This window comes from Dendrobates tinctorius, unplaced genomic scaffold (assembly GCF_039654945.1).
Source record: "Dendrobates tinctorius isolate UK_male_01 unplaced genomic scaffold, ASM3965494v1 ptg000054l, whole genome shotgun sequence".
Classification (NCBI taxonomy): Eukaryota; Metazoa; Chordata; class Amphibia; order Anura; family Dendrobatidae; genus Dendrobates; species Dendrobates tinctorius.
This window is the reverse complement of record NW_027361722.1, coordinates 1,070,635-1,098,466: the sequence shown is the minus strand read 5'-3', so window position 1 is coordinate 1,098,466 and position 27,832 is coordinate 1,070,635. Positions and strand designations below refer to the sequence as shown.

General features: G+C 50.5%; 1 protein-coding gene across 2 annotated transcripts in view; it reads left to right on the top strand.

Annotated features, from left to right (window-relative positions):
* The first annotated feature begins 1,495 nt into the window (after positions 1-1,495).
* Positions 1,496-27,832, top strand: part of GPR156 (G protein-coupled receptor 156) — a 62,522-nt gene continuing 36,185 nt past the window's right edge. Inside the window, exons 1-4 of one of the 2 annotated variants that reach the window (XM_073576976.1) lie at positions 1,496-2,299; positions 3,462-3,580; positions 5,796-5,919; positions 9,299-9,409. In XM_073576976.1, the coding sequence (XP_073433077.1) occupies positions 2,192-2,299; positions 3,462-3,580; positions 5,796-5,919; positions 9,299-9,409 (462 nt within the window). In that variant the 5' untranslated portion in view covers positions 1,496-2,191. Of the gene's footprint in view, positions 2,300-3,461; positions 3,581-5,795; positions 5,920-9,298; positions 9,410-19,005; positions 19,341-27,832 lie in introns of those variants that run through there. The other variant, XM_073576974.1, reaches the window with a different exon arrangement.

The following is a 27,832-nucleotide window of genomic DNA, read 5'->3' as shown; positions in this document are numbered from 1 at the left end:
CATTCGATATTGCCATCATATTTTTTATTGGGATTTTACCTTTTCATAGATGGGAAACATGGCATTGCTGTTGTCAGTGCTCTGATCACTATTGATTTGGGGCCTATAGGCAGGTGTCACAGTTATGAGAACATATGCATATTCTTCCACGATTAGCCCTGAAGTTGAAAATGTGTGTCCCATCAATATCTCATCAATACTAACCCCAATATTCATAACTGTACATTGGAGACACAAAGTCTGGGGAGTTTTTTTCTTCATAGCGGCTTATCCCTGGGAAGAGCTTACTTCTCTGCTTTTTTTTAAACAAACCCCAAACCTCATGTCTATTCCCAGCAAATGCAGCAGTGTCCATAACCTGTCCACACCAGGGAGTCTGGGCTTCACTGGGCGTTTTAGTGAGTTTTTCTCACCAATTAGCTACACATAATTTCCTCTCTTTCCCTATGTTAAATGGCTCTTTGTCAAAAAAGTGTTTTAGATTGTCAGCTCTGTCTCCTTCTGGAGTTGACTTATGGATTGTAATGTTTTCTATAACATCGTCAGTCCGTGGATCTACACACACAGCAATCATAGAAAAGTTATTGATCCTCTCTAACTTAAAGCCGGCCGCCCGACACCTGCAGGTGCCCTCTAAACCCAAATAAAGCCTGACGCCCCCTAAATCTAACATCTGCTGGTGCCCCCAAAACAGAACATCTGCTAGTACCCCCTACATCTAACACCTGCTAGCGCCCCCTAATCTCGATGCTTGCTGATGCCCCTTACATCTGCTGGTGCCCATTAAACACAACACCTGCTAGCGCCCTCTACATCTAACTGCTGCTGGTGTCCCCCGAAACTCAAGCCTGGCACCAACATCATCATCACGCTACCGCTACAATCACAATGCCACCAGGAGTCATCCCTCCACCACGTGCCGGTGTAGTATGAGGGTCTTAGGGTGGTATGAGGAGTCAGATTTACACCAGATAGCTATCCCTGTCTGGCCCCGTACACAGAACACGTGGTCGCCCAGGGATCGGTGATTTGCGGCATTCGTGCCGGTGTCTTTATCATTGTGGAATCAGGTGCTTTATCGGATATTTGTGTTGCCTCCAGCCTAGCAAAGATCATATCTGGTGCGTCCGGTAACATACACCCAACTGTCAATAAATCTGGTTAATCGGGTAACTTAATAGCTAGGGGGCACTTACTTTTTCACAGCACTCCATTACTTGACATCCAAGTGAACTTGACATTTGGAAGTCTGAAAAAGCTGAGAGACAGCTGAGCGGTAGCAGTGGCGGCTGCCAGGGGCAGCTCATATATATATATACAGATTTCCTGCAGGACCTCCGCCAATCTTACCTGTAGGCACATAATGAATGGTGAGTGCTGTCGCCCTGTGGTCACTCCTGAGTACTGCATGCCATGATAACACACACCTGTACACAGCAGTTTATACCTGGACGTCATATCTAATTCCTGTCTCGCAGGTCCCTGAGAAGAACATCACCTCCGGGTCCAGTCCAGCAGCCAGAAAGGAGCCCACAGCGATGAGCCTATGGTGACAAGCCCACAGTGACAATCCCACAGTGATGAGCCTACGGTGACGAGCCCACAGTGACAATCCCACAGTGATGAGCCCACGGTGAAGAACCCACAGTGACGAGTCCATAGTGATGAGCCTAAAGTGACGAGCCCACGGTGATGAATCTATGGTGACGAGCCCACAGTGATGAGCCCACAGTGACAAGCGCACAGTGATGAGCCCACAGTGACAAGAGCACAGTGATGAGCCCACAGTGATGAGTCCACAGTGATGAGCCTACCGTGACGAGCCCACGGTGACGAGCCCACGGTGACGAGCCCACGGTGATGAGTCCACAGTGACGAGCCCACAGTGATGAGTCCACAGTGATGAGTCCATGGTGACGAGCCCACAGTGACAAGCGCACAGTGATGAGCCCACTGTGAAGAACCCACGGTGATGAGCCTACGATGACGAGTCCACAGTGGTGAGCCTACAGTGACGAGCCCACAGTGATGAGCCTACGGTGACGAGTCCACAGTGAAGAGTCCACGCTGATGAGCTGGGTCATCTCTGCTCCAGCCCTAACAAAACCATTGTGGATCAGCATCGTCCATGACAGGGAGACGGTGCCGGGCTCTGGATGCCACCACCTGAGCCTCACACTGGGCACTGGGCATGGAGCCCGCCCTGAACTGCAGCCGACTGCCCCAGTGTCACCTGGACACCAAACTGGACAGACTGGAAGCACTGGGAATATTAGTGGAGCTGTGCCGGACAGCACGGGTGAGAAGCCTGACTCACAGGGCACCACACCGGGTGGGATTAGATACACAGCTCAGCAGTCAGCATCACACAGGAGAGGATTAGATACACGCTCAGCAGTCAGTATCACACAGGAGAGGATTAGATACACGGCTCAGCAGTCAGTATCACACAGGAGAGGATTAGATACACGGCTCAGCAGTCAGTATCACACAGGAGAGGATTAGATACACGGCTCAGCAGACAGTATCACACAGGAGGATTAGATACACGGCTCAGCAGACAGTATCACACGATAGGATTAGATGCACGGCTCAGGATTCAGCATCACACAGGATAGGATTAGATACACAGCTCAGCAGCCAGTATCACACAGGATAGGATTAGATACAAGGCTCAGCAGCCAGTATCACACAAGATAGGATTAGATACACGGCTCAGCAGTCAGTATCACACAGGATGGGATTAGATACACGGCTCAGCAGTCAGTATCACACAGGATAGGATTAGATACACTGCTCAGCAGTCAGTATCACACAGGAGAGGATTAGATACACAGCTGAGCAGTCAGTATCACACAGGAGAGGATTAGACACACGGCTCAGCAGTCAGTATCACACAGGATAGGATTAGATACACGGCTCAACAGTCACTATCACACAGAATAGGATTAGACACACGGTTCAGTAGTCAGTATCACACAGGACAGGATTAGATACACGGCTCAGCAGCCAGTATCACACAGAATAGGATTAGACACACGGCTCAGTAGTCAGTATCACACAGGAGGGGATTAGATACACGGCTCCGCAGTCAGTATCACACAGGATAGGATTAGACACACGGCTCAGTAGTCAGTATCACACAGGAGAGGATTAGATACACGGCTCAGCAGTTAGTATCACACAGGATAGGATTAGATACACGGCTCAGCAGTCAGTATCACACAGGATAGGATTAGATACACGGCTCAGTAGTCAGTATCACACAGGACAGGATTAGATACACGGCTCAGCAGTCAGTATCACACAGGATAGGATTAGATACACGGCTCAGCAGTCGGTATCACACAGGATAGGATTAGATACACGGCTCAGCAGCCAGTATCACACCGGATAGGTACACAGATTACATCCATACACATGATTGTACTGCTCACGTTCAGTCTTTGCTCTTCTCGCAGGCTCCAGACGTGGCAAACATCTCTTTGGCGGTGCAGGGGGTCCTGGGGTCTCTTCTGACCTGTGGTCTTCTGTTGTCCATCTTTTTCTTCATATTCACCATTCGCTTCAGGAAAAATAGGTAAATAAGTGTGATCCGAATGCAAAAAAGAACCCAGCCCCCCAAAAGCTGTAAATTAGGGGACCCCGCTAGTCAGGACTCAGCTTTCAGTATGCTGTTCATTCAGAGCCCCAAGATCAAGACAGAATGAGTCTATATGTTATGTCCTGTTACATCCTGTCTTATCCTCCAGTCATCTCCAGAGCTGCAGTCACTATTCTGCTGTTACATCATGTCTTATCCTCCAGTCACCTCCAGAGCTGCACTCACTGTTCTGCTGTTACATCATGTCTAATCCTCCAGTCACCTCCAGAGCTGCAGTCACTATTCTGCTGTTACATTATCTTTTATCCTCCAGTCACCTCCAGAGCTGCGGTCACTACAGTGCCTTGCGAAAGTATTCGGCCCCCTGGAACTTTTCAACCTTTTCCCACATATCATGCTTCAAACATAAAGATACCAAATGTAAATTTTTGGTGAAGAATCAGCAACAAGTGGGACACAATTGTGAAGTTGAACGAAATGTATTGGTTATTTTACATTTTTGTGGAAATTCAAAAACTGAGAAGTGGGGCGTGCAATATTATTCGGCCCCTGTAACTTAATACTTTGCTGCGCCACCTTTTGCTGCGATTACAGCTGCAGTCTCTTGGGGTTTGTCTCTATCAGTTTTGTACATTGAGAGACTGAAATTCTCGCCCATTCTTCCTCGGCAAACAGCTCGAGCTCAGTGAGGTTGGATGGAGATGGTTTGTGAACAGCAGTTTTCAGCTCTTTCCACAGATTCTCGATTGGATTCAGGTCTGGACTGTGACTTGGCCATTCTCACACCTGGATACGTTTATTTGTGAACCATTCCATTGTAGGTTTTGCTTTATGTTTGGGATCATTGTCTTGTTGGAAAACAAATCTCCGTCCCAGTCTCAGGTCTTTTGCAGACTCCAACAGGTTTTCTTCAAGAATGGTCCTGTATTCGGCTCCATCCATCTTCCCATCAATTTTAACCATCTTCTCTGTCCCTGCGGAAGAAAAGCAGCCCCACACCATGATGCTGCCACCACCATGTTTGACAGTGGGGATGGTGTGTTCAGGGTGATGAGCTGTGTTGCCTTTAAGCCAAACATATCGTTTGACATTGTTGCCAAAAAGTTCGATTTTGGATTCATCTGAGCAGAGCACCTTCTTCCACATGTTTGGTGTGTCTCCCAGGTGGCTTGTGTCTCCCAGGTGGCTTGTTGCAAACTTTAAACAACACTTTTTATGGATATCTTTGAGAAATGGCTTTCTTCTTGCCACTCTTCCATAAAGGCCAGATATGTGCAGTGTACGACTGATTGTTGTCCTATGGACAGACTGTCCCACCTCAGTTGTAGATCTCTGCAGCTCATCCAGAGTGATCATGGGCCTCTTGGCTGCATCTCTGATCAGTCTTCTCCTTGTTTGAGATGAAAGTTTAGAGGGACGGCCGGGTCTTGGTAGATTGGCAGTGGTAAGATACTCCTTCCATTTCAATATCATCGCTTGCACAGTGCTCCTTGGGATGTTTAAAGTTTTGGAAATAATTTTGTATCCAAATCTGGCTTTAAACGTCTCCACAACAGTATCACGGACCTGCCTGTTGTGTTCCTTGGCCTTCATGATGCTCTCTGTGCTTATCACAGAACCCTGAGACTATCACAGAGCAGGTGCATTTATACGGAGACTTGATTACACACAGGTGGATTATATTTATCATCATTAGTCATTTAGGACAACATTGGATTATTCAGAGATCCACAATGAACTTCTGGAGTGAGTTTGCTGCACTGAAAGTAAAGGGGCTGAATAATATTGCACGCCCCACTTTTCAGTTTTTGAATTTCCACAAAAATTTAAAATTACCAATAAGTTTCGTTCAACTTCACAATTGTGTCCTACTTGTTGTTGATTCTTCACCAAAAATTTACATTTGGTATCTTTATGTTTGAAGCATGATATGTGGGAAAAGGTTGAAAAGTTCCTGGGGGCCGAATACTTTTGCAAGGCACTGTATTCTGCTGTTACATCATGTTTTACCCTCCAGTCATCTCCTGAGCTGCGGTCACTATTCTGCTATTATATTTTATCTTATCCTCCAGTCACCTCCAAAGCCAGGGGGGGGTTCTGACAGTCTTATGTATGAGAACTCTGAGTGCAGCTTAGGATGTGACTAGAGTAGGATTCAGACCTCAGTGTGACTTGTGTCTCTATGTATCAGGATAGTGAAGATGTCCAGTCCCAACCTGAACCTGGTTATCGTGTTTGGCAGCGTCTTCACCTACAGCAGCGCCTTTATGTTTTCAGCACAAGGACGAGCTGTCTCCATGGAAACCATTATCCAGGTGAGTGGGCCGGGACCCTGTTTTTTTCTGATTGTTGTCACTTTGTTGAGGATTTCCTATAAATTTGGAGATATTTAGTCATTTTTGCAAACAAGATCTTGTTCAATCCCCCAATAATCACTTCCAAGACGCCAACGTCTCCTAGAGACATCATCCAGTCACAGCCAGAGCTGCATTCATAATTCTGTTATATCACCTCTTATCCTCCAGTGACAGGCAGAGCGGCACTCACAATTCTGTAGCAATATCTCTTGTACTCCAGTCACAGCCAAAGGTGCAATATAGGCTGGATGTGAGCTCTGTGCGTGTCTCTCCCAGTAATATAGGCTGGATGTGAGGTCTGTGTGTCTCTCCCAGTAATATAGGCTGGATGTGAGGTCTGTGTGTCTCTCCCAGTAATATAGGCTGGATGTGAGGTCTGTGTGTCTCTCCCAGTAATATAGGCTGGATGTGAGGTCTTTGTGTCTCTCCCAGTAATATAGGCTGGATGTGAGGTCTGTGTGTCTCTCTCAGTAATATAGGCTGGATGTGAGGTCTGTGTGTCTCTCCCAGTAATATAGGCTGGATGTGAGGTCTGTGTGTCACTCCCAGTAATATAGGCTGGATGTGAGGTCTGTGTGTCTCTCCCAGTAATATAGGCTGGATGTGAGGTCTGTGTGTCTCTCCCAGTAATATAGGCTGGATGTGAGGTCTGTGTGTCACTCCCAGTAATATAGGCTGGATGTGAGGTCTGTGTGCCTCTCCCAGTAATATAGCCTGGATGTGAGGTCTGTGTGTCACTCCCAGTAATATAGGCTGGATGTGAGGTCTGTGTGTCTCTCCCAGTAATATAGGCTGGATGTGAGGTCTGTGTGTCTCTCCCAGTAATATAGGCTGGATGTGAGGTCTGTGTGTCACTCCCAGTAATATAGGCTGGATGTGAGGTCTGTGTGTCTCTCCCAGTAATATAGGCTGGATGTGAGGTCTGTGTGTCACTCCCAGTAATATAGGCTTGATGTGAGGTCTGTGTGTCACTCCCAGTAATATAGGCTGGATGTGAGGTCTGTGTGTCTCTCCCAGTAATATAAGCTGGATGTGAGGTCTGTGTGTCTCTCCCAGTAATATAGGCTGGATGTGAGGTCTGTGTGCCTCTCCCAGTAATATAGCCTGGATGTGAGGTCTGTGTGTCTCTCCCAGTAATATAGGCTGGATGTGAGGTCTGTGTGTCTCTCCCAGTGATATAGTCTGGATGGTGAGGTCTGTGTATCACTCTGAGTAATATAGGCTGGATGTGAGGTCTGTGTGTCTCTCCCAGTAATATAGGCTGGATGTGAGGTCTGTGTGTCTCTCCCTGTAAATTTAAGCTGGATGTGAGGTCTGTGTGTCTCTCCCAGTAATATAGGCTGGATGTGAGGTCTGTGTGTCTCTCCCAGTAATATAGGCTGGATGTGAGGTCTGTGCGTGTCTCTCCCAGTAATATAGGCAGCATGCGAGTTGTGTGTGTCTCTCCCAGTAATATAAGCTGGATGTGAGGTCTGTGTGTCACTGCCAGTAATATAGGCTGGATGTGAGGTCTGTGTGTCTCTCCCAGTAATATAGGCTGGATGTGAGGTCTGTGTGCCTCTCCCAGTAATATAGGCTGGATGTGAGGTCTGTGTGTCTCTCCCAGTAATATAGGCTGGATGTGAGGTCTGTGTGTCTCTCCCAGTAATATAGGCTGGATGTGATGTCTGTGTGTCTCTCCCAGTAATATAGGCTGGATGTGAGGTCTGTGTGTCTCTCCCAGTAATATAAGCTGGATGTGAGGTCTGTGTGTCTCTCCCAGTAATATAGGCTGGATGTGAGGTATGTGTGTCTCTCCCAGTAATATAGGCTGGATGTGAGGTCTGTGTGTCTCTCTCCGTAAATTTAAGCTGGATGTGAGGTCTGTGTGTCTCTCCCAGTAATATAGGCTGGATCTGAGGTATGCGTGTTACTCCCAGTAAGGTAGACTGGATCCTGACATCCTGCTCTGCACACACTGTAAAGCATACTATCACATATCTACTTGATGGAGAGCGATCACAGCGCGCTCACTGTGTAGAGACTGGTGACTGTAACCACCCCTGCACCGCCCCAATGACTGTAAGTGAGCGGCTGCAGCGGGGATAGAAGTTAATTTTCTCCCTGTAGCTGTTACTACAATAAGGCAGGAAGGATTAACACTATTTACCTGTAGATTAATAATATATCTGCAGTGTGAGGCAGTGAGGGGAGTTATATGTGAAGGACGGTATGTGTCCCCCAGGATGCACAGATTTAAGAAAACGCGGTATGGGCTTTTATTTTTGGAGTGAACTACAGCATGGTAGTGGGGGGATCACTCCCCCCAGCAGGGTCTCACAAGTGGCCCATTGCCACAGATCCCATTTAAAAACCTGCAAGGGCTTGGTTGTGTCCGTGTTGGCTTGCAAGATGCAGAGCAGGTGGCTCTGCAACATCTGGCTTGAGTAAAGTCAACACAGAGCCAAGGGTGAAGCAAAATGCCTGATACCCCCCCCCCCCCTTAGCGTGCCACGGTGGTGCAGACTGTTTGCCTTTATTTTATGAGTTTTTGACTAAAGAAATTTGCGTCGAACTACAGCAGGTAAATAATGTTTCTGGATATGACAAGTTCCCTTTAATGCTGACTATGTCAGGAACACCGCACTGCACTTTCTCACTGAGCCAGTGCGCGTGTCCTGAGTAAAGCGAACTGTGCTCAAAGATACCTGTGGAGCGGGAAGCAGCCGAATAGGTGCGTACTTCAGAACAGCAGGACCTGAAGCACATGACTGCTGGGGGCGTGGCCTAAACTCCACAGAGCTAGGAGCTGCAAGAGAACTCCTAGCAGGGTAACTGCGAGACAAAGTTACCAAGGGGCATAGACAGGGAGGATAGTCAGGACGTAGCCAATGAGTCACACACAGAGATAGCTGCAAAGGTACAAGAGGGGCGAGCAGAGAGTAGTCAGATCACAGGCAACGAGTCATACACAGAGAGGGTAGCACAGTACAGAATCAACAGGCAAACTCACAACGGGAAACAGAACCGGGTCAGAACCATATAAACAAGCTATAACAACAAACAGGCACACAGGGGTCAGCACACTCGGCCAAAGGCAAAACTATAACTGACAGGGATTGGAGCTTCCCAGGGGTTTAAGAAGCTCTCCCAGAACCAAAAAGCGCCACAATCATTAACCCAAGGTGTGCAGGTCAAAACCTGCACTGAGCTCCAGACATTAACCCCTGACGTGCAGCTCAAAAACCTGCACTGGGATCATGACAGACTATCTATTTTTTTATGCCTACGATATTTGACCCTCAGCCTACTAGAGTCACTGCCATTAACTGCACAAAGTTGTTTTATTTCTGCTCAGGCCAGAGTCAGTCTTCTGTATATTGGACTCAGTCTGGTGTTTGGGCCTCTGTTGGGGAAGAGCTGGAGACTTTACCGAGTGTTTACTCACCGAGTGCCAGATAAACGAGTGGTGAGTAATATAGGGGCCACCATAACTGTTACTGATTGTATAACGTGCCATGCTCCAGTGATGTCTGATTTATCCTGAGTTACATCCTGTATTATACTCTAGAGCTGCACTCACTATTCTGCTGGTGCAGTCACTGTGTACATACATTACATTACTGATCCTGAGTTACCTCCTGTATTATACTCTAGAGCTGCACTCACTATTCTACTGGTGCAGTCACTGTGTACATACATTACATTACTGATCCCGAGTTACACCCTGTATTATATTCCAGAGCTGCACTCACTATTCTGCTGGTGCAGTCACTGTGTACATACATTACATTACTGATCCTGAGTTACATCCTGCATTATACTCCAGAGCTGCACTCACTATTCTGCTGGTGCAGTCATTGTGTACATACATTACATTACTGATCCTGAGTTACCTCCTGTATTATACTCCAGAGCTGCACTCACTATTCTGCTGGTGCAGTCACTGTGTACATAAATTACATTACTGATCCTGAGTTACATCCTGTATTATACTCCAGAGCTGCACTCACTATTCTGCTGGTGCAGTCACTGTGTACATACATTACATTACTGATCCTGAGTTACAGCCTGTATTATACCCCAGAGCTGCACTCACTATTCTGCTGGTGCAGTCACTGTGTACATACATTACATTACTGATCCTGACTTACATCCTGTAGATCTTTTATTATAAATATGAATAACATAACAATAATAATAACAGAAACATAACAAGAATATCAGCCAGACAATACTCCGTATACTGAACACTGGTCCGGCCGCTCATTCTCTCCTGTCACACATATTATACATATATACAGAATAATAACTAATAATAACTTACACCTTATAAGACTAAACTAAACACCCCACACACAAGCCCACCATTCCCAACCCCCGCACTGACCTGAGAGCTGGTCCTGCGTCTCATGCCTCAGTCCATGTCCAACGTCCATAGGCCAGATCAGGCAGTGCCAGTGTTTCCCCAAACACCCCAGTGTCCCATAGTCGCACAAAATAAACCCACCTCCCCCCTTTTCCCACCATCCAACCTAACACCCACACCCAAATCTATATTCCTATATACACAGAAACAAACACTACAACACCCACAAATCGCAAAGCCCAAGTTCGGCGCCTGCAGCCCAACATCACTGTACACCGATCACAAAACAAAAATCTACAGCAGGGTTCCTTAAACTTTTTCGGACCATTGGTGGGTCGGAATATAGTTTAAAAAAAATTATGAGCAAATTCCTATGCACACTGCACATATCTTATTTAGAAATAATAAAACAAAACGTGGATTTTTGTGAGTACTCACCGTAAAATCCTTTTCTCCAAGACGCTCATTGGGGGACACAGATACTGTGGGTGTACGCTTCTGCCGTTAGGAGGCTGACACTAAGTGAAAAAAAAGAGGTTAGCTCCTCCTCCGCAGTATACACCCTTGCCCCTATTGCGGGCGGAAATCAGTTTGGTGCCAAAGCAGTAGGAGGACAACAAATCAGCCTTAATACAGGTACAACATGTCAAAAAACACCACCCTTATCTCAAACTAGTAAATGTACATACATTTTAACAAAACAAGAGTCAACTGGCTATTAGGGTGGGTGCTGTGTCCCCCAATGAGCTTCTCGGAGAAAAGGATTTTACGGTGAGTACTCACAAAAATCCATGGTTCTTCTTCGCCTCATTGGGGGACACAGATACTGTGGGACGTCCTAAAGCAGTCCCTGGGTGGGAGATTGACTCACCGGTCCAAGCTACATGCCACTTTTGTTTAAAGGTGCGCCGCCACTGCTTGGAGAATCCTTCTACCCAGGCTCGCATCCGCCGAAGCCTGAGTATGACTATTACAACGTCTGGCAAATGTGTGCAGGCTGGACCAGGTTGCTGCTTTGCAAGCCTGTTCTGTCGAAGCCTGATGCCGAAGCACCCAAGAGGCGCCCACTGCCCAAGTAGAGTGTGCTCTGATCCCTGCTGGAATCAGCGTGCCTCTAATGCGGTAGGACTCCTAAAAAGTCAAACAAAAAACCATCTGGCTATGGTCGATTTTGAGGCAGCGAGTCCCTTTCTGCACCCATCGGGGAGCACGAACAGCGTGTCCGTCTGATGAAAGGGTGCCATCCTCGACCCGTACCCCCGGAGGGCTCTTACCAGGTCTAATGTGTGACGAGCATCTTCCACACGGTGCACCGGTGCTGGACAAAATGAAGGCAAAACAACATCTTCATTAATGTGTAAAGAGGACACGACCTTCGGCAGAAAAGGAGGGGTTGGTCTGAGCACCCCTTATCCTTATGGAAAGTGAGGAATGGGGGTCGGCCGGATAGTGCCGTCAGCTCTGAAAACCCACCTGACAAAAGTGATGGCCACTAGGAATGCCACTTTCCAGGAAAGGAACCTCAAAGAAACCTTCTGAAGCAGTCCCAAAAAAGGAGCTTCCTGCAGAACCCTTAGGACCAGGTCAAGGTCCCAGGCATCCATAGGCGCCTTATAGGGAGGTACTAAGTGGGAGAGACCCTGGATGAAAGTCTTTACCTGTAAGGCTGGTTTCACATTAGCGCTTTTTAAGCGCACGCACGGCCGGGGGTAGCTCCGCCCCCCGAGCCGGCTCTCTGCCCGGCGTGCCCGCCCCTTGCTTGTAGCGCCGCCTCCTAGCGGACAGCGGCGCCTGCGATCGGCGCACCCTATCTTTAGCATAGGGTGCGCAGATCGTGCGCAGGCCGTGCGCTAGTTGCGCTTTGACCTGCGCTGCGCACTTTTGACGGTGCGCCGTGCGCGCCAAAATCGAACTTTTCGGATTTTGGCGCGCACGGCGCACCGTCAAAAGTGCGCAGCGCAGGTCAAAGCGCAACTAGCGCACGGCCTGCGCACGATCTGCGCACCCTATGCTAAAGATAGGGTGCGCCGATCGCAGGCGCCGCTGTCCGCTAGGAGGCAGCGCTACAAACAAGGGGCGGGCACGCCGGGCAGAGAGCCGGCTCGGGGGCGGAGCTACCCCCGGCCGTGCGTGCGCTTAAAAAGCGCTAATGTGAAACCAGCCTAACCTGGTAGTCATTCCGCACTGGACCAGGTCGGATAAAGCCGATATTTGTCTCCTGAGGGAACTTGGGCCAGGCCCAAGTCTAGGCCCGACTGGAGAAAAAGCAAGATGTTGGGGATCGAGAATCTCAGCGGAGAAACACCGCGTCTTCGACGCCAAGCGAAGAACACCCTCCAGGTGTGGTGGTAAATTCATGCTGAGGTCGACTTCCGGGTGCTAACTATTGTAGCGACCACCCAGCTCCCAAACCCTGCGTGGGTTAGAATCCAAGATTAACTGGCCATGCCATCCAACACAGGGCCACTGAGCTCGAGTGGCAAATCGGCCCTTAAGAAAGTAGCTCTGGGTGCTCTGGCAGTCGCCAAGGAACATCGGCGAGCAGGTGCATTAGATCTGCGTACCACGCTCAATAGGACCAGTCTGGTGCCAGCCGGATCACCGGAACCCCTTCCCTCTTGATCCTTTTGATGACTCTCGGCAGTAGCGACAGCGCGGGAAATAGATATGGGCGGCGACACTGGTTCCATGACAGAACCACTGCGTCCACCGATTGCCTGCGGATCCCTGGCCCGAACGACGCATGTGGGCACCTTGGCATTCACTCTGGAAGCCAACAGATCCACATCTGGTGTTCCCCGCAGTTAAAAAATCTGCTGGAGACTTCGGGATGTAGAGATCACTCTCCAGAAACAAGACCCTGAGAAAGTCTGCCGCCCAATTTTCCACGCCCGGGATGTGAGCTGCCGAGATCGCCGAGCGGTTTGTCTGACCCACTGAAGAACGTGCCCCACCCCGCGCATGGTTGCTCTGCTGCGGGTGCACCCTTGATGATCTATATAGACCACCGCCGTGGCTTTGTCCGAATGAATTCGGACAAGGCGGCCTGCTAGAAAGTGATGAAACTGTTGCAGAGCCAGCCAAATTGCCCGTATCTCGACTAGCTTGGTCGGGAGGAGAGCCTCCTGCGGGGGCCACTGCCCCTGGGTCGTGTGGTGGCAAAAACCCTGCTCCCCAGTCGAGGAGACTGGCTTTGGTTGTCATCACCAACCGATGGTCTGGGCAAAAAGGGCTTCCCCTGGGACAGAGAGGGACTGGTTATCCACCATTCGAGCGACTCCCTGACTTGACAGGATCGCCGGCCCCGCTGAACGAACGTGAACGGAATTCTTGTCCCAGGCTGACAAGAGGGCGTGCTGCAGGGGGCGAAGATGGAACTGGCGAACGTTAACGCTTCTATTGCCGCCACCATTTCTCTTAGAATCCTCATCCCGAACCAGATGGAATGAGGGACTGGTTGGCGAAGTGTCCAGGATCCTTCCAAAGAAGAAAAAAACCTCTGAGCTGGCACAAGAGATGACTACCTCGCGCTGACCAACCACCCTAAGCGGCCAAGAGTATTCAGTGTGATGTTGACATTTTCCTCGCATGCCCGTATTGAAGGGCCCTTAACTAAGAGGTCGTCCAAGTAAGGCAAAAATGACTATGCCTCAAGAATGTAGCATGGCCATGACAACTGTCATAACCTTTGTGAACACTCTGGGAGCCTTGGCTAGCCCGAAGGATAGTGCTATGAACTGAAAATGTCGACCATTGATGTCGAGGCGCAGAAACCTCTAATGAGCAGGAAAAATAGGTTCGCCACCTGATGAATGCACTCATGCTCAGCCTAGAATGGCCGGTGGCAATGTGCAGATATGCATTCTGGATATCTATTGAGGCCAAGTATTCTCTCCGCTCCATGGCCGATATGACTGACCGGAGAGACTCCATCCGGAAATGTCTGATGCTGATGAACCTGTTCAGAAGCCTCAGGTCCAAGACAGGTCTGACAGACCCGTTCCCTTTTTGTGAACCGCAAACAGCTTGGAATCGAAACCCTGAACTCTTTCGTGTTCTGGCACGGAAACAATGACTCCGTTGTGCAGGAGCGATTCGATGGCCCCTAATAGAGCCCTTGCCTAGGTATCCACCCTGGGAAGTCGAGAAAAGGAAAACCGGTCTTGGAGGGCATCTGACAAATTCTATTTTGTAAACCTGAGGCCACCAACTCCTTTACCCACGTGTCGTGTGCAACACTGAACCAGACGTGGCGGAATCAGAGTAGACGGCCGCCCACCCTGCCGGTGTCGTCTGGCAAACGCCTCGAGTCATTTAGCTGACTATCTTTGGGATCTGGATCCCCTTGATCTGGGCTGCTGAGTCCGCATTACCCCCAATGGGTTGGATCTAAATGAGATCTGCCGCTCCCTATCCTGGTTGGGGCGGCCTGAAGCGGCGGAATTGGCCGCTATGGTCCACCCGGGGTTGCGAAAAGATCGAAAACGTGCCTGAAAAGGGTGCGAAAAAGGCGGCTTGACCCTTTGTTGAGGGAGAAAAAATGCTCTTTCCTCCTGCGGAGTCAGAGATAAGCTTATCCAACTTCTCTCCAATAAACGGCCGCACTGATCATAAGGCAGAGAAGTCAAGGACTTCTTGAAAGCAGAATTGGCCCGCCATCCATAGAGCTCTTCTGATAGAAATTGCGTTAGCGGCAGCAAGTGGCGAGCAATTAGCCGCATGCAAGGACGCATTGATTACATAGTCCCAGGTCCATCGCCACCTGACTCGCGATCTCCGATATCTCGGCAGGTAGCTCTCGCTTCTGCGTGACCCTGCTTAACGATTCTGACCATGAAATCATGGCCTTGGCTGCCCAAGTTGCTGCGAACGAGGGAGAGAGCGCTGATCCTGACACCTCACTTACTGATCAAGAAGCTCTTTATGAGGTGATCCGTGGAATCCTTAATAGAGGAACCACTAGAAACGAAACAACATCGGAGATTTCATCCATTTCTTACGGATGTCCGGCAAATGGATACCTTACTTCGAGTGCCTTTTGACCCGAGAAAAGAGTCGTTCCCTGAGTCGCTGCACCATGTCCTCAAACTCAGGATAAGAGGAACCCATTCCGTGCGGCCACTTCATTCGCTTAAACGCCACCTTATGGCCTAAAAGCCGCAGTGGAACCATCCTCAATCCCCAAGGTCTGACCGACGGCTTCTATGAGCCTGTCCACTATCTCACATGACCCCGGAGCATCCAGGTCAAGGTGTCTGTCTGAGTCGACCTGAGGTCTGCTCGCTATCAACCAATAGTGACGGGGAGCGAGAAGCAGGACTTACGGATGCCACAGCACCGGAAGGACTGGGCGACACTGCGAGGATTCCTTCCACCGGGTCTGAAGTACGAGCGGCCCCTGCAGGCCGAAGGCTCTAGTGAGGTGGAGATCCCCTCTAAGGCCGACTAGCCACTGTCCCTGCCCCTATCTGGGGCCTGACGGAACTCGATTGCCCTCGTACTGTGACAGTGATAGGGCCCACTCCGAGGGGCTTGCACATTGGTCGCGTCGCAGGGGAAGGCTCCTGGGCGCGATTGGGCTCGCAGGCTTCGCATAATTTTTGGCTCTGGCATGTGGCAAAAAAAAAAAATTAACCCCTCCAGAAATGCATGCAGCATAAGGGAACGCGATTTACCTTTTCCAATCATATTGCAGCCAGGCCTAAATCATATGAGGGTTGAAGGGAAGGGAGGGGAAAAAAACGCTATCTTTAATCGTAGCGAGCCTCCAAGATCGGAGTCACACTTACCCCGTCTTGTGACCCACGTGCTCCTGTCCCTGCCTCTGCGCTGCCCCGCGCTCCTGTCTTCTGGGTAGGGCGGGCTGTCCTCTCCCGGCCACGGCCTACCTGCCAGGCGTCCGCCCTAGCCAGGGGGTGGCGCCAGGAATGACGTCACGGCCGAAGCCGCGGACTAAATTTTGCCTGCACGCCCGCCGCGGGAGGAGAGAAGTGGGGGTGGTGCGGGCTCGGCGGCCTGCAGACCGAAGGCTCCAATCCCTGCCGCCGGAACCCGGTGCCCACGCCTGGCGGAAGGAGGGAGGAGAGAGAAGAGGGAAAGAGGATTGCCCTACACTTCTTAAGATGCCTGGAGCTTCCCGGAACGCTGCCGCAGGCCCTCCCCAGCCCTTCATACCTGACTCCGGCTCTAACTTGTTGCCACCAGGTAGAGGGGATGGGGTTAATTTCTGGACGGTGCAGGCACCCTAACTCCATCTAACCCCTTCAGGGGGTGAGGAGAGGGACCGTCCGCCGCCTTGCAGCACCGCCGTCTAGCGTTGGTGGAGCAGTGGGGGCCGCACAGACTAGTCTTGTGCCTCTGTGCAAGACCATGGTTTCAATACCTAGGGGTGGACAGGGCTAAGTCTGGCATCGTGTTCCACGTCGCGGAAGAGGATACGTGGAGGGACACTTGCATGTGCTCGCACGTTGTTGGTTTGGGGAAATCGGACCCTTTCAATAGGATCCGTTGCCCCGGTCTCATCTTCATAAAACAACAAACAAAAATAGACGTCTGGGGAAAAAAACCCAGATATGTCCCTCGGTGCGGGAAAGGATACGTGGAGATGATACTCAACACGTGCTCGCCCGTTGATGGTTTGGGGAGATCAGACCCTTTCAATAGGATCCATCGACCCTGTCTTATCTTCATGGAAAAAAAGAAATAGAAAAAAAAAAAAAAAAAAAAAAAAGAAGTCTGGAGAAAACCAGACGCGTGTGCCTCCAAAGACACTAAGCAAAAAACTGATTTCCGCACGCAATAGGGGCGAGGGTGTATACTGCGGAGGAGGAGCTAACCTCTTTTTTTTCACTTTGTGTCAGCCTCCTAATGGCAGAAGCGTACACCCACAGTACCTGTGTCCCCAGTGAGGCGAAGGAGAAATAGGAACAAATACAATATGAAAAATGAAGTAAAGTTAAATCATCAAACTTACCGATTTTTTGGGGTTCTTTGAATATCCTACACTTCGAGTCAATTTTTTCTCTTTCTTGATATCATTGTTTCCTAGGGATCCAAAATTGCTATTAGTAAAATACTAACATATATACAGCGCTACAAAAACAATATACCAGCAATAAAATTGCCCACCCCACACAGAGACATACAGACTGCACTGACCATCAATGCAGCCTGATCAGTGCCCATCAATGCAGCCTGATCAGTGCTCATCAATGCAGCCTGATCAGTGCCCATCAATGCAGCCTGATCAGTGCTCATCAATGCAGCCTGATCAGTGCTCATCAATGCAGCCTGATCAGTGCCCATCAATGCAGCCTGATCAGTGCTCATCAATGCAGCCTGATCAGTGCTCATCAATGCAGCCTGATCAGTGCCCATCAATGCAGCCTGATCAGTGCCCATCAATGCAGCCTGATCAGTGCTCATCAATGCAGCCTGATCAGTGCCCATCAATGCAGCCTGATCAGCACCCATCAATGCAGCCTGATCAGCACCCATGAATGCAGCCTGATCAGTGCCCATCAATGCGGCCTGATCAGTGCCCATCAATGCAGCCTGATCACTGCCCATTGATGCAGCCTGATCAGTGCTCATCAATGCAGCCTGATCAGTGTCCATCAATGCAGCCTGATCAGTGCCCATCAATGCAGCCTGAACAGTGCCCATCAATGCGGCCTGATCAGTGCCCATCAATGCAGCCTGATCAGTGCCCATCAATGCAGCCTGATCAGTGCCCATCAATGCAGCCTGATCAGTGCCCATCAATGCAGCCTGATCAGTGCTCATCAATGCAGCCTGATCAGTGCCCATCAATGCAGTCTGATCAGTGCCCATCAAAGCAGCCTGATCAGTGCCCATCAATGCGGCCTGATTAGTGCTCATCAATGCAGTCTGATCAGTGCTCATCAATGCGGCCTGATCAGTGCCCATCAATGCAGCCTGATCACTGCCCATTGATGCAGCCTGATCAGTGCTCATCAATGCAGCCTGATCAGTGTCCATCAATGCAGCCTGATCAGTGCCCATCAATGCGGCCTGATTAGTGCTCATCAATGCAGCCTGATCAGTGCCCATCAATGCAGCCTGATCAGTGCCCATCAATGCAGCCTGATCAGTGCCCATCAATGCAGCCTGATCAGTGCCCATCAATGCAGCCTGATCAGTGCCTATCGATGTAGCCTGATCAGTGCCTATCAACGCAACCTGATCAGTGCCCATTAATGCAGCCTCACCAGTGCCCATATTGGTGGAACTCCACTTTTACCACAGGCTCAGACTGGTGTGGTGCAAGAATCCCCAATAGGCAGCATTGGTCCCTAAAAGGCAGGTAAATGTCCCCAATAGGAAGCACAGGTCCCCAATAGGCAGGTAAATGTCGCCAATAGGCAGCACAGGTCCCCAATAGGCAGCACAGGTCTCCAATAGGCAGGAAAATGTCCCCAATAGGCAGCACAGGTCCCCAATAGGCAGGTAAATGTCCCCAATAGGCAGCATAGTGTCATGATCCAGTGTGGGATCTGGCGGTATTAATTGCACTGGGTGAACTTTTTTTACTTTGGAAAGTTCCCAGGTGTCTTGACTGTCCCCGGTGGTGGTTAGCAGTATTGCACTTTAGGTTTTTGTGCACTTAATTAGGGATCAGGTGTGACACCCTTTGGAGGTGTGCTAGGGGGTGCGGTCACTGCCTGTGATATTGTGAGTTTGTGTTCACTCTGTTTTTGGAGAGCCTGGAGGAAGGATGGAGCTGGTGAGGAGTCCTGCGCAGCTTAGCCAGGGGGGACTTGTTGCAGCTATGGTGTCTGGACGAAGGGCTCGCATGGCGTGGTGGGGTCGCAGTGATGGAGTCAGCGGGAAGTGTCTGCATGGTCTGGTGGAGTGGCTACTATGGAGAGTGGCACTCACCATGTGGGACTTGGCCGCTGAGCTGGACTCAAGCATGCTTGACTTCGTGGCAGAAGCTGAACACTTCCTTGGGACTCTGGTACTAAGCAGCTGCAACTGGTGTTGGACTCTGCTCCAAGGCTGCACTAAGGTGAAGGATCCTGTTATGGTGATGGATCCAGGTGGAGGAGAAGATGCACTCAGGTGGAGGGCTCTGTTGCTAGGAGCGCACGCAACAGAGCAAAGCTAAGTGGTGTTTCCCCTGTATTGTCTCTTTCCTCATGTGTGTTAGTAGTGCAGTGGTGGGATTAGTTTCCGCACCGACCTATTCCCTAGTGAGGGTTTAGGGTCAGGGCGAGCTAGGGCGTTGAGGTACGCGTGCGGCGCCCGGTGTGAAACCGGCATAGGGAACGTTAGGAGTGCAGGGACACTGGCTCAGGGGAGCTCAGGAGGGCTCCAATTCCCTTTTCCCTATTGCAGGGCCCACCATTGTTAAAGTTACCCAGGTTCCCCCCTTTATTATTTAAATGCGCCTTACTGGAGGCGGTGTTTCCAGATATTGTATGTATAACGTGTAATACCTAAATTCGCCAGGTGGAGGCGGCGTATCCACCTGCACGTTTTTATTATTTAAATGCGCCCCACTGGAGGCGGTGTATCCAGGGTCACGTGTGTTATGGGTCCGCCTTGCGGTAACATCTGCATCCTGACACACGTGATCATGACACATAGGTCCCCAATAGGCAGGTAAATGTCCCCAATAGGTAGCACAGGTCCCAAATAGGCAGCACAGGTCCCCAATAGGCAGGTAAATGTCCCCAATAGGCAGCACAGGTCCCCAATAGGCAGGTACAGGTCCCCAATAGGCAGCACAGGTCCCCAACAGGCAGCACAGGTCCCCAATAGGTAGGTACAGGTCCCCAATAGGTAGCACAGGTCCCCAATAGGCAGCATTGGTCCCCAGTAAGCAGCACAGGACCCCAATAGGCAGGTACAGGTCCCCAATAGGTAGCACAGGTCCCTAATAGGCAGCACAGGTCCCCAATAGGCAGGTATAGGTCCCCAAAAGGCAGGTAAATGTCCCCAGTAGGTTGCACAGGTCCCAAATAGGCAGGAAAATGTCCCCAATACGTAGCACAGGACCCCAAAAGGTAGCACAGGTCCCCAGTAGGCAGGTAAATGTCCCCAGTAGGCAGCATCGGTCCACAATAGGCAGGTAAATGTCCCCATTTTTTAGCACAGGTCCCCATTAGGCAGCACAGTCCCAATAGGACCTGGCGTTAAAAAGAAAAAACAAAAACAGTACTCACCTATGTCTCCCGTTGATGACAATCACGTCGTCTGTGCACTGTGCTGCATACGGAGGGCTGTGCAACGCCTTTCCTCGGCGTCTCGTCCCGCCCGCAATTACAGGGCCCACCGGCCCTGTAATCAGTGCAGTTCAATGTCGGCCTGGCCAGGGGCCTGACAAAAGTCCTTCGCGGGCCGCATGTGGCCCGCGGGCCATAGTTTGAGGACCCCTGATCTACAGTGTCAGCAGCAGCCCACCATCAGGAAAGGAGATGACCAGACTAGGGCACACTAAAAGAAAAGCCCCTCCAGAGGAGAGCGGCCCTACGTGTGCCCGGTCTCTCATACTCCAGAGAGCGCACCTTCACCAGGTCACCGAGTATGGTCCTAAACACATCGTCCACTGGGAGGATTTTCCGTTGCGTCAATACTAAGCACCGTGCGTTCCATGTGTGATACCTAACCACTGCGCTAACTAGAAATAAAGTGCAGTGGTCCCGGCCACCAAGGTCTCCGAATGCTCCATAGGCCCATTCCGCATAGAAGAGACCGGTCAGCCGAGACCAGCCAAACGAGGCACCCACCCTGTTGTACACCTCTGTGTTGAAGGGACAATGAAGCAGGAAATGGTCCATACTTTCCAGCACGGTACCACAATGCTCCCGAGGACAGTTCCTGTCCTCAGAGCTCCAACACTTCAGATTGTCCATCACACACAGTTTCCCATGGAAGCAGCGCCCAGCCAAGTCCCAAAACTTCGAGGGGATCCTGATAGAATTCAAAAGATGCAAACCCACCCCAAGATCCCAACTTGGGCTATCCCTGAGCACCAAAGGCCTCTGGAAATGGGTCAACAGAACCCTATTGTCAAGGATTTTCCTTGGCAGAGTCCTGATCACCCACATTCCCAGACCCCATCGGCAAATTACCTTCAGAATCAAGGTAGCGTAAGCCCGAAGATGTCCATGCGGTGTGCGAAGATCCTTCACTTGCCCTCCTCCTTTTCCTGGAAGAAAGGATGAACCCATCCCCTACAGGAGAATACCCACGGAGAAGCCCTCTCTTTCAGAGGTTTGCAATATTAATCTTAATGAAGGTATCCACAAGGAATACCACAGGGTTGACCATACCCAACCCTCCTAGTCTCCTCGTACGGTAAGTAACCTCCCTCTTGACCAGGTTCAGTCTATTCCCCTATAACAGTTGGAAGAACAAACTGTAGACCCGAGTCCAGAGAGACTCCGGCAAGATGCACACACTGCCCAGATAAATCAGTAAAGGGAGCAGGTAAGTTTTGATCAGGTTTACCCTTTCCCTGAGGGTCAAAGACCAACCCTTCTATTGGTTCACCTTCTGAGTGGCAATCTCTAGCCTGCTGTCCTAATTTTGTTTGGGGTAATCGCCCTGGCCAAATTCGATGCCAAGGACTTTTGCAGAGACTTTGGGTCCTGGAAGGGTGTCCGGGAGATCAAAACCAGGATCTCCTCCTCCCAGCCAGAGACTCTCACACTTATCCCGGTTGATCTTGGACCCGGATACCTCCGAGTAGCGATCTACCTCTGACATCAGCCACCTTGCCTCCTCGTGATAGGAAACAAGAACAGTGACATCATCGGCATACGCCACCACCGTCAGAGTGGCTTCCGGTGCTACCCGGTCCATCCCAATCCCGGCCAACGGTCCACGCTCCACCCTCCTAAGAAGTGGGTCAATTGCGAACACGTACAGCAGCGGGCCCAAGGGACAACCCTGGCGAACACCAAATCGAACCTCAAAAGAGCTGCCAATCCAACTGTTCACAAGCGGGAAACTCTGCCCCATCGTACAAGGTTTTAAGCCAATCAACAACCCCCCCGGCAGGCCATATCTCAGAAGGACAAACCAGAGGTACTCGTGATTAACCCGATCAAACGCTTTTGCCTGGTCCAGTGACAGGATGTACCCCTTCCAGTGACCAGCCCTACCCTGCTCCATCGCCACCCGGACACCGAGCATAGCACTAAATGTGCTGCGACCTGGAACAGAGCAATGCTGGGCCTCCGAAAGGAGTCGGGGTGCAGATTTCACCAGCCGATTAAACAGCACCTTTGCTAGAACCTTCCTGACTGCATTGAGATGTGCTATAGGACGCCAACTCTCAATGCAAGATGGGTCCTTACCCTTTGACAAGATGATCAGGGCAGACCTCCTCATTGACTTTGGCAGAGTGGCCGAGGAAAGACACTCAATGAATACCTCAGTCAAGAGTGGAACCAAAGCGTCCTTAAAGGTCTTATAAAACTCAGATGTTAAGCCATCTGGACCGGGCGATTTTTTTTTGGGCAAGCCCTTCAATCGCCAACTTAACTTCCTCTTCCCTGATCATCTCTGTCAAAACGTCAAGAGAGGGGTCTACCCCTGGTTCAGAAACGGCTTCAGCCAGGAAAGCCGACATCTTATCCCAATCAAGATCCCTCTTCCCCAAGATGTGCGAGTAGAAGGATCTGCCAACCTCCAGGATCCCTGATCTAGATTGCCTCAGGGACCCCGTAGTGTCGACCAGTCCTGTAACCACTTTACTGTTCACTGACATCTTGCAGTTTCTGTAAGGGTCGGGCGAGCGGTACTTCCCGTAATCCCTCTCAAAAACCAAAGATGCGTGTCTATCGTACTGACACCTCATGAGCAAAGATTTCACTCTGAAGAATTTCTCGCGGCTACCTCCAGTTGAGACAAGATGCTCGAGTTTCCTCCTCAGACCCTGATACAGGCGGGTACCTGTTCAGACTCCTGAGGCTCGAGAGCTGGCGGAAGAATCTCGCCACCCTTTTCTTGAACACCTCCCACCACTCTGACTTACTACTACAAAGATCCAGTAAGGGTACCTGGCTCTGAAGAAAATCCTCAAAGGACTGTCTTATGTCCGCTTCTTCCAAGAGAGATGAATTGAGCCTCCAAAAGCCTCTTCCCATCCGGAGGGTCTCTGTAACATTCAGAGAAAACAAAATTAAACAGTGGTCGGAGAACTCCACCTCAACAACAGACAATGCTGAAGAGACAGCTTCCTCCTTTAAATAAAACCTATCTATTCTGGACCTACAGTTACCTCTATGATAGGCGAACCCCTCGTGGCCTGGGGTATGCCGAATGTGGACATCCACCAGGCGAGCCTCACTAGCTATACAATTAAGGGCGACGCTATCATAAGTCACCTTGTCTCTGGAACCTCCTCTATCTCGGGGCCTCGTGACAGTATTGAATTCCCCTCCAAAGACAACCTGCCGACTTGTAAAAAGGTAGGGCTTGATCCTCATAAAGAGACACTTCCGGTCCCACTTACATTGGGGACCATAGATGTTAATAAGCCGGAGCTCTTGTCCCTTCATGAGGACATCTAAGATCAGACACCTCCCCATTTCTAACTCAATAACCCGTCGGCATTCCACCGGTGCGGTAAAAAGGACCGCCACTCCGCTATACGGCTCGGCCGCAAGAGACCAATAGGAGGGCCCAAGTCTCCACTCTCTCTTGGCTTTAAACACGTCTGCCATGTTTGGCAGTCTGGTCTCTTGCAAAAAGAAAATGTCAGCTTCAACACGGCTGAGAAAATCAAAGGCCGCAAATCTGGCTGTATTTGACTTTATGCTGGTGACATTAATGTACCCCAGCGTCAACGGAGTGGGTGCCGCCATCATTGGTGATTGAGTTAGATGGCTTTCTTCTTCCCACTCCCCTTATCCTCTGCCTCAGAGGAGGAATCCTTCCCCCTCTTTAATGACACAGAGGTCTCCATTCCCACGTGATTTTTCTTTTTGTCGTCCTCGTCTCCGGGCCAGTCCCTCCCTCCAAGGACCTTACATTCCCAGAAGAAGGAGACTCGGCACCCCGTGTAAGCTCTGCCGAAGCCTCACCCTCAGCTTCCTTCTCAGAGGAAGAGATGTTCTCAAGGGCTTGGAACTGGTTAGAAAGACCAAACCGAGGGGAGTCAGTTTTCCCTTCCTTAGGTACCTAAGTCAGAGCGGGAGTAGATGTTTTATCTCCCTTCTTTCTCTTCTTTTTGGTGCTGAGCTTACGCTTGCCCTCTAGCCACTGCCTATTATCCTCATCCATATTTTCATAATGGGAGGATTCGGAGGCAGTGGTGCTTTTCTCCCTGTGGATCCTCCTGACCTCCTCATCCAACTCATCATCTCTCGGGGCCTTAGCAGCAAGACTGGCATCCAGGACAGGGGCCACTTCAGTAGCCTGGGGCTCGCCCAGCTCCCTCTCCTGTCTGTGCCTGTCTAGATGCCTCAGCTGAGCATGCGTTTTTTTATTGATTTTCCTCCTTGGCCCCTCAGCTCCCTCACCCCTGATAGTCCCTTCCCCAGCAGAATCAGCCTCACGGCTTTCTCCAACTGGGGTCACAACTGCATTAACGAAGGCGCGAGGGCAATGGCTGAATGGGTGACCTAAGTCACCACACAGGTGGCACCTAATCTCCACACAAGATGCAGCAAGATGGCCGATATCCCCACACAATGCACATTTCTGCGCAGTTCAGTTTGCACTAAAGTGTGTGGGGTTGCCGAACTTGTGACAGATCTTCGGATGCCCCTAGTAGAAGACCTGGATACGATCCCTACCCAGGAAGGCAGATGATGGTATGTGGGCAACCATATTACCTGACCGCTTAAGTTTTACCATAAACATCCAGGCCCCTGACCAGATATCAAACTCGTCACAGTTCTTCTTTGGCATCTCCACCACCTCTCCATATCTGCTAAGCCACATCATGTTATAACAAGAAAGCGACTCGTTACAAGTCATCACGGTCATTTTCTTGACTTGGTTTTGGTGAGACACCTCCTGAATGGCAAAGTCTTGCCAGCCGGGCTCATTTTTTGGCGACTCATAATTTAACCAGAAGAGCTCAAGCCCCTCTGCCCGAACAAAGCTGACATCAAACTCAGGTGTGGAATAGGGATGTATCAAGGCGTAGATGTCAATAGCCTTGAAGCCCATCTTCAGCAGGAGCTCCACAACCTTAGACCTTGGAGGACACGCATCACTGCCCCTCCACCGAAGACGGACCACATTCCTACGCACACTTCCCGGCCCAGCTGTTTGGAGGGACCACAATGTATCCCACCGTTTTGCTCTTGGAAGGCCCCAAGGCCATGTCCCTCTATCCAGAAGGATAGATCAACCTCTCGACCCTCTACCATTAGTGATCTCTCTCCCTTCTTTAGAGCCTATAGGAGACGCCGCCGCAACATGTCATCCCCGGAGACGAGGAGGACGCCCTATTTCCCCCAGAGGTGACAGTGGCATAACTAATAACGGGTACTGCCACCACCGGAGGGGCAACCGGACCAGTGACCACATCAACTCCAACAGTATCTCTATTATCCACCTACATAACACCCTCACTCTCCACCAAACCAGCAACCACACCACTAGACAAAGAAATTTCCTCATCCACACATCCCACCACATTTACTCCTGCTGGACCAGTGACAACAGGGGGTGGCATTTTGACCTCCGCATCATTAAGCACAAGGGGCTCAGTCTCCTCCACAGAACTGGAGGCGACCTCACTCCTGGTCTTACGTGTGCCCTATGCATCATCAGCTGGTAATTTCCGCTGTTTCACAGTTGACATCAGACGCTGCTAATCTTTTGCTGCTGTCAGGCGCTGCTGGTCAACAAGATCAGAATAGGACTTTGGGAGGATCAGAACGCCCAGCCCCGACAACCACCTCACACTGCCGCCGCTTCTCAACTAAGTGATCAGCGGCAACAGTATTCAGGGGCGCCGAGGCTACTGGAGCTGCCCCCGACACTGGGCCGCTCCCCATTCCCACTGAGGAGTGCACCACAGTATCATGGCCTGACCGTATGCCCGCCACCGAGCCGCCCTCTATCAGGATCCTGTCAGTGCCGGCGGACTGCCGCGGCTGAGCAGGGTCACTCACCCAGACTACGGGAGGGCCCGGGGTCCGAAACTGCAGGGAAAGTTCTGAGAACAGGACCTGCGACACTAAAGGTAGTAAAGAGTACAAGGACCAACGATCATGTGACCACAGGGGGTGTGGCTTAGCGTCCTGCTGCAGTAGATGACTGTAGGATTCTATTACAGGAATCTTGGAGTAAAGATTAGGGGAACTCAGGTCAGACAAGCGGGGGGTCATACACAGAGAGGGCAGCGAGGTACCAGAGGAGCAAGCAGAGAATAGTCAGAACGTAAGCAATGAGTCATACACAGAGATAGCAACGCAGTACAAAAGGAACAGGCAGAATTCGTAACAGGGACAGAACCGGGTCAAAACCAAACAAGCATAAAGTATCACAGTCACAAAGCACACCAGGGTCACAAACACTCGGCCAAGGATCTGAGTATAAGCGACGAGGAATCAGTCCACAATGAGACTATACAAAGCCTCCCAGAATCTCAGAGTGAGGCCGTCCAGATTAACCTCTGAACGACCTAATCCCATGAACTAAGCAGATCATGACACCCTCACTGTCCAGCCTCTCGGCTGATGCACCTGCTGCTACGTCCCTGCTACTACAAGCAGAGATGGAGCTCTGCGCCTCACTAGTATGCTCTGGGCAACGGGGCTTATACAGCGAGCTGACCCTGCAGCTGACTCAGGTAGTAGAGGGAGGGGGGCATATACATAGTTTACCGCTTCCTGTCGCTTTGGCTTGGTGGTCTTTCCCTTTTCCCTTTTTCGTCTGGCCCCCAGGTGCCTCCTGTGGTAAATCGTCACCAAGATGGAAGTTCTGAAGGCACACTGGGGACTCCAGGAGCTTAATTTCAGCCATTAGCGCCCCTCCCTGGCCGCTGTTGTCACTGTCCTCCCCAGAGCCAGAACTGCGACCAGATGTCAATGTCGCCTGTCCTGTCGGAGCTCGCTGCACGTGGCCTGCGGGTGACTTTACAGACTGCCATGTGGGGCTTTCTGCTGGTCATCATCTTCCTCATCATCATCATCCACCTGGCTCTCAGGCTGCAGCCCCATCTGCCTTTGCTCTCTGTTATCAGCCATATTTCTGAAGCTGTCTTCATTGAGCAGTTTTTCTTTAAATGGTACACTTTTTTCTCTAAGGAATGTTTTCCTCACCTCCAGCTCATTAATTTCAAGTTTAAGTCTCTTTACCTCCGCCTGGAGTTGGGTCTTCCTGGGTTTGGAGGAACCTGCAGCTTTGGCGCATTGAATCATAGAATCGTAGATTTGGAAGGGACCTCCTGGGCCATCTGGTCCAACCCCCTGCTCAAAGCAGGATTCGCTAAATCATCCCAGACAGATGTCTGTCCAGCCTCTGTTTGAATACTTCTATTGAAGGGGAACTCACCACCTCTCGTGGCAGCCTGTTCCACTCATTGAT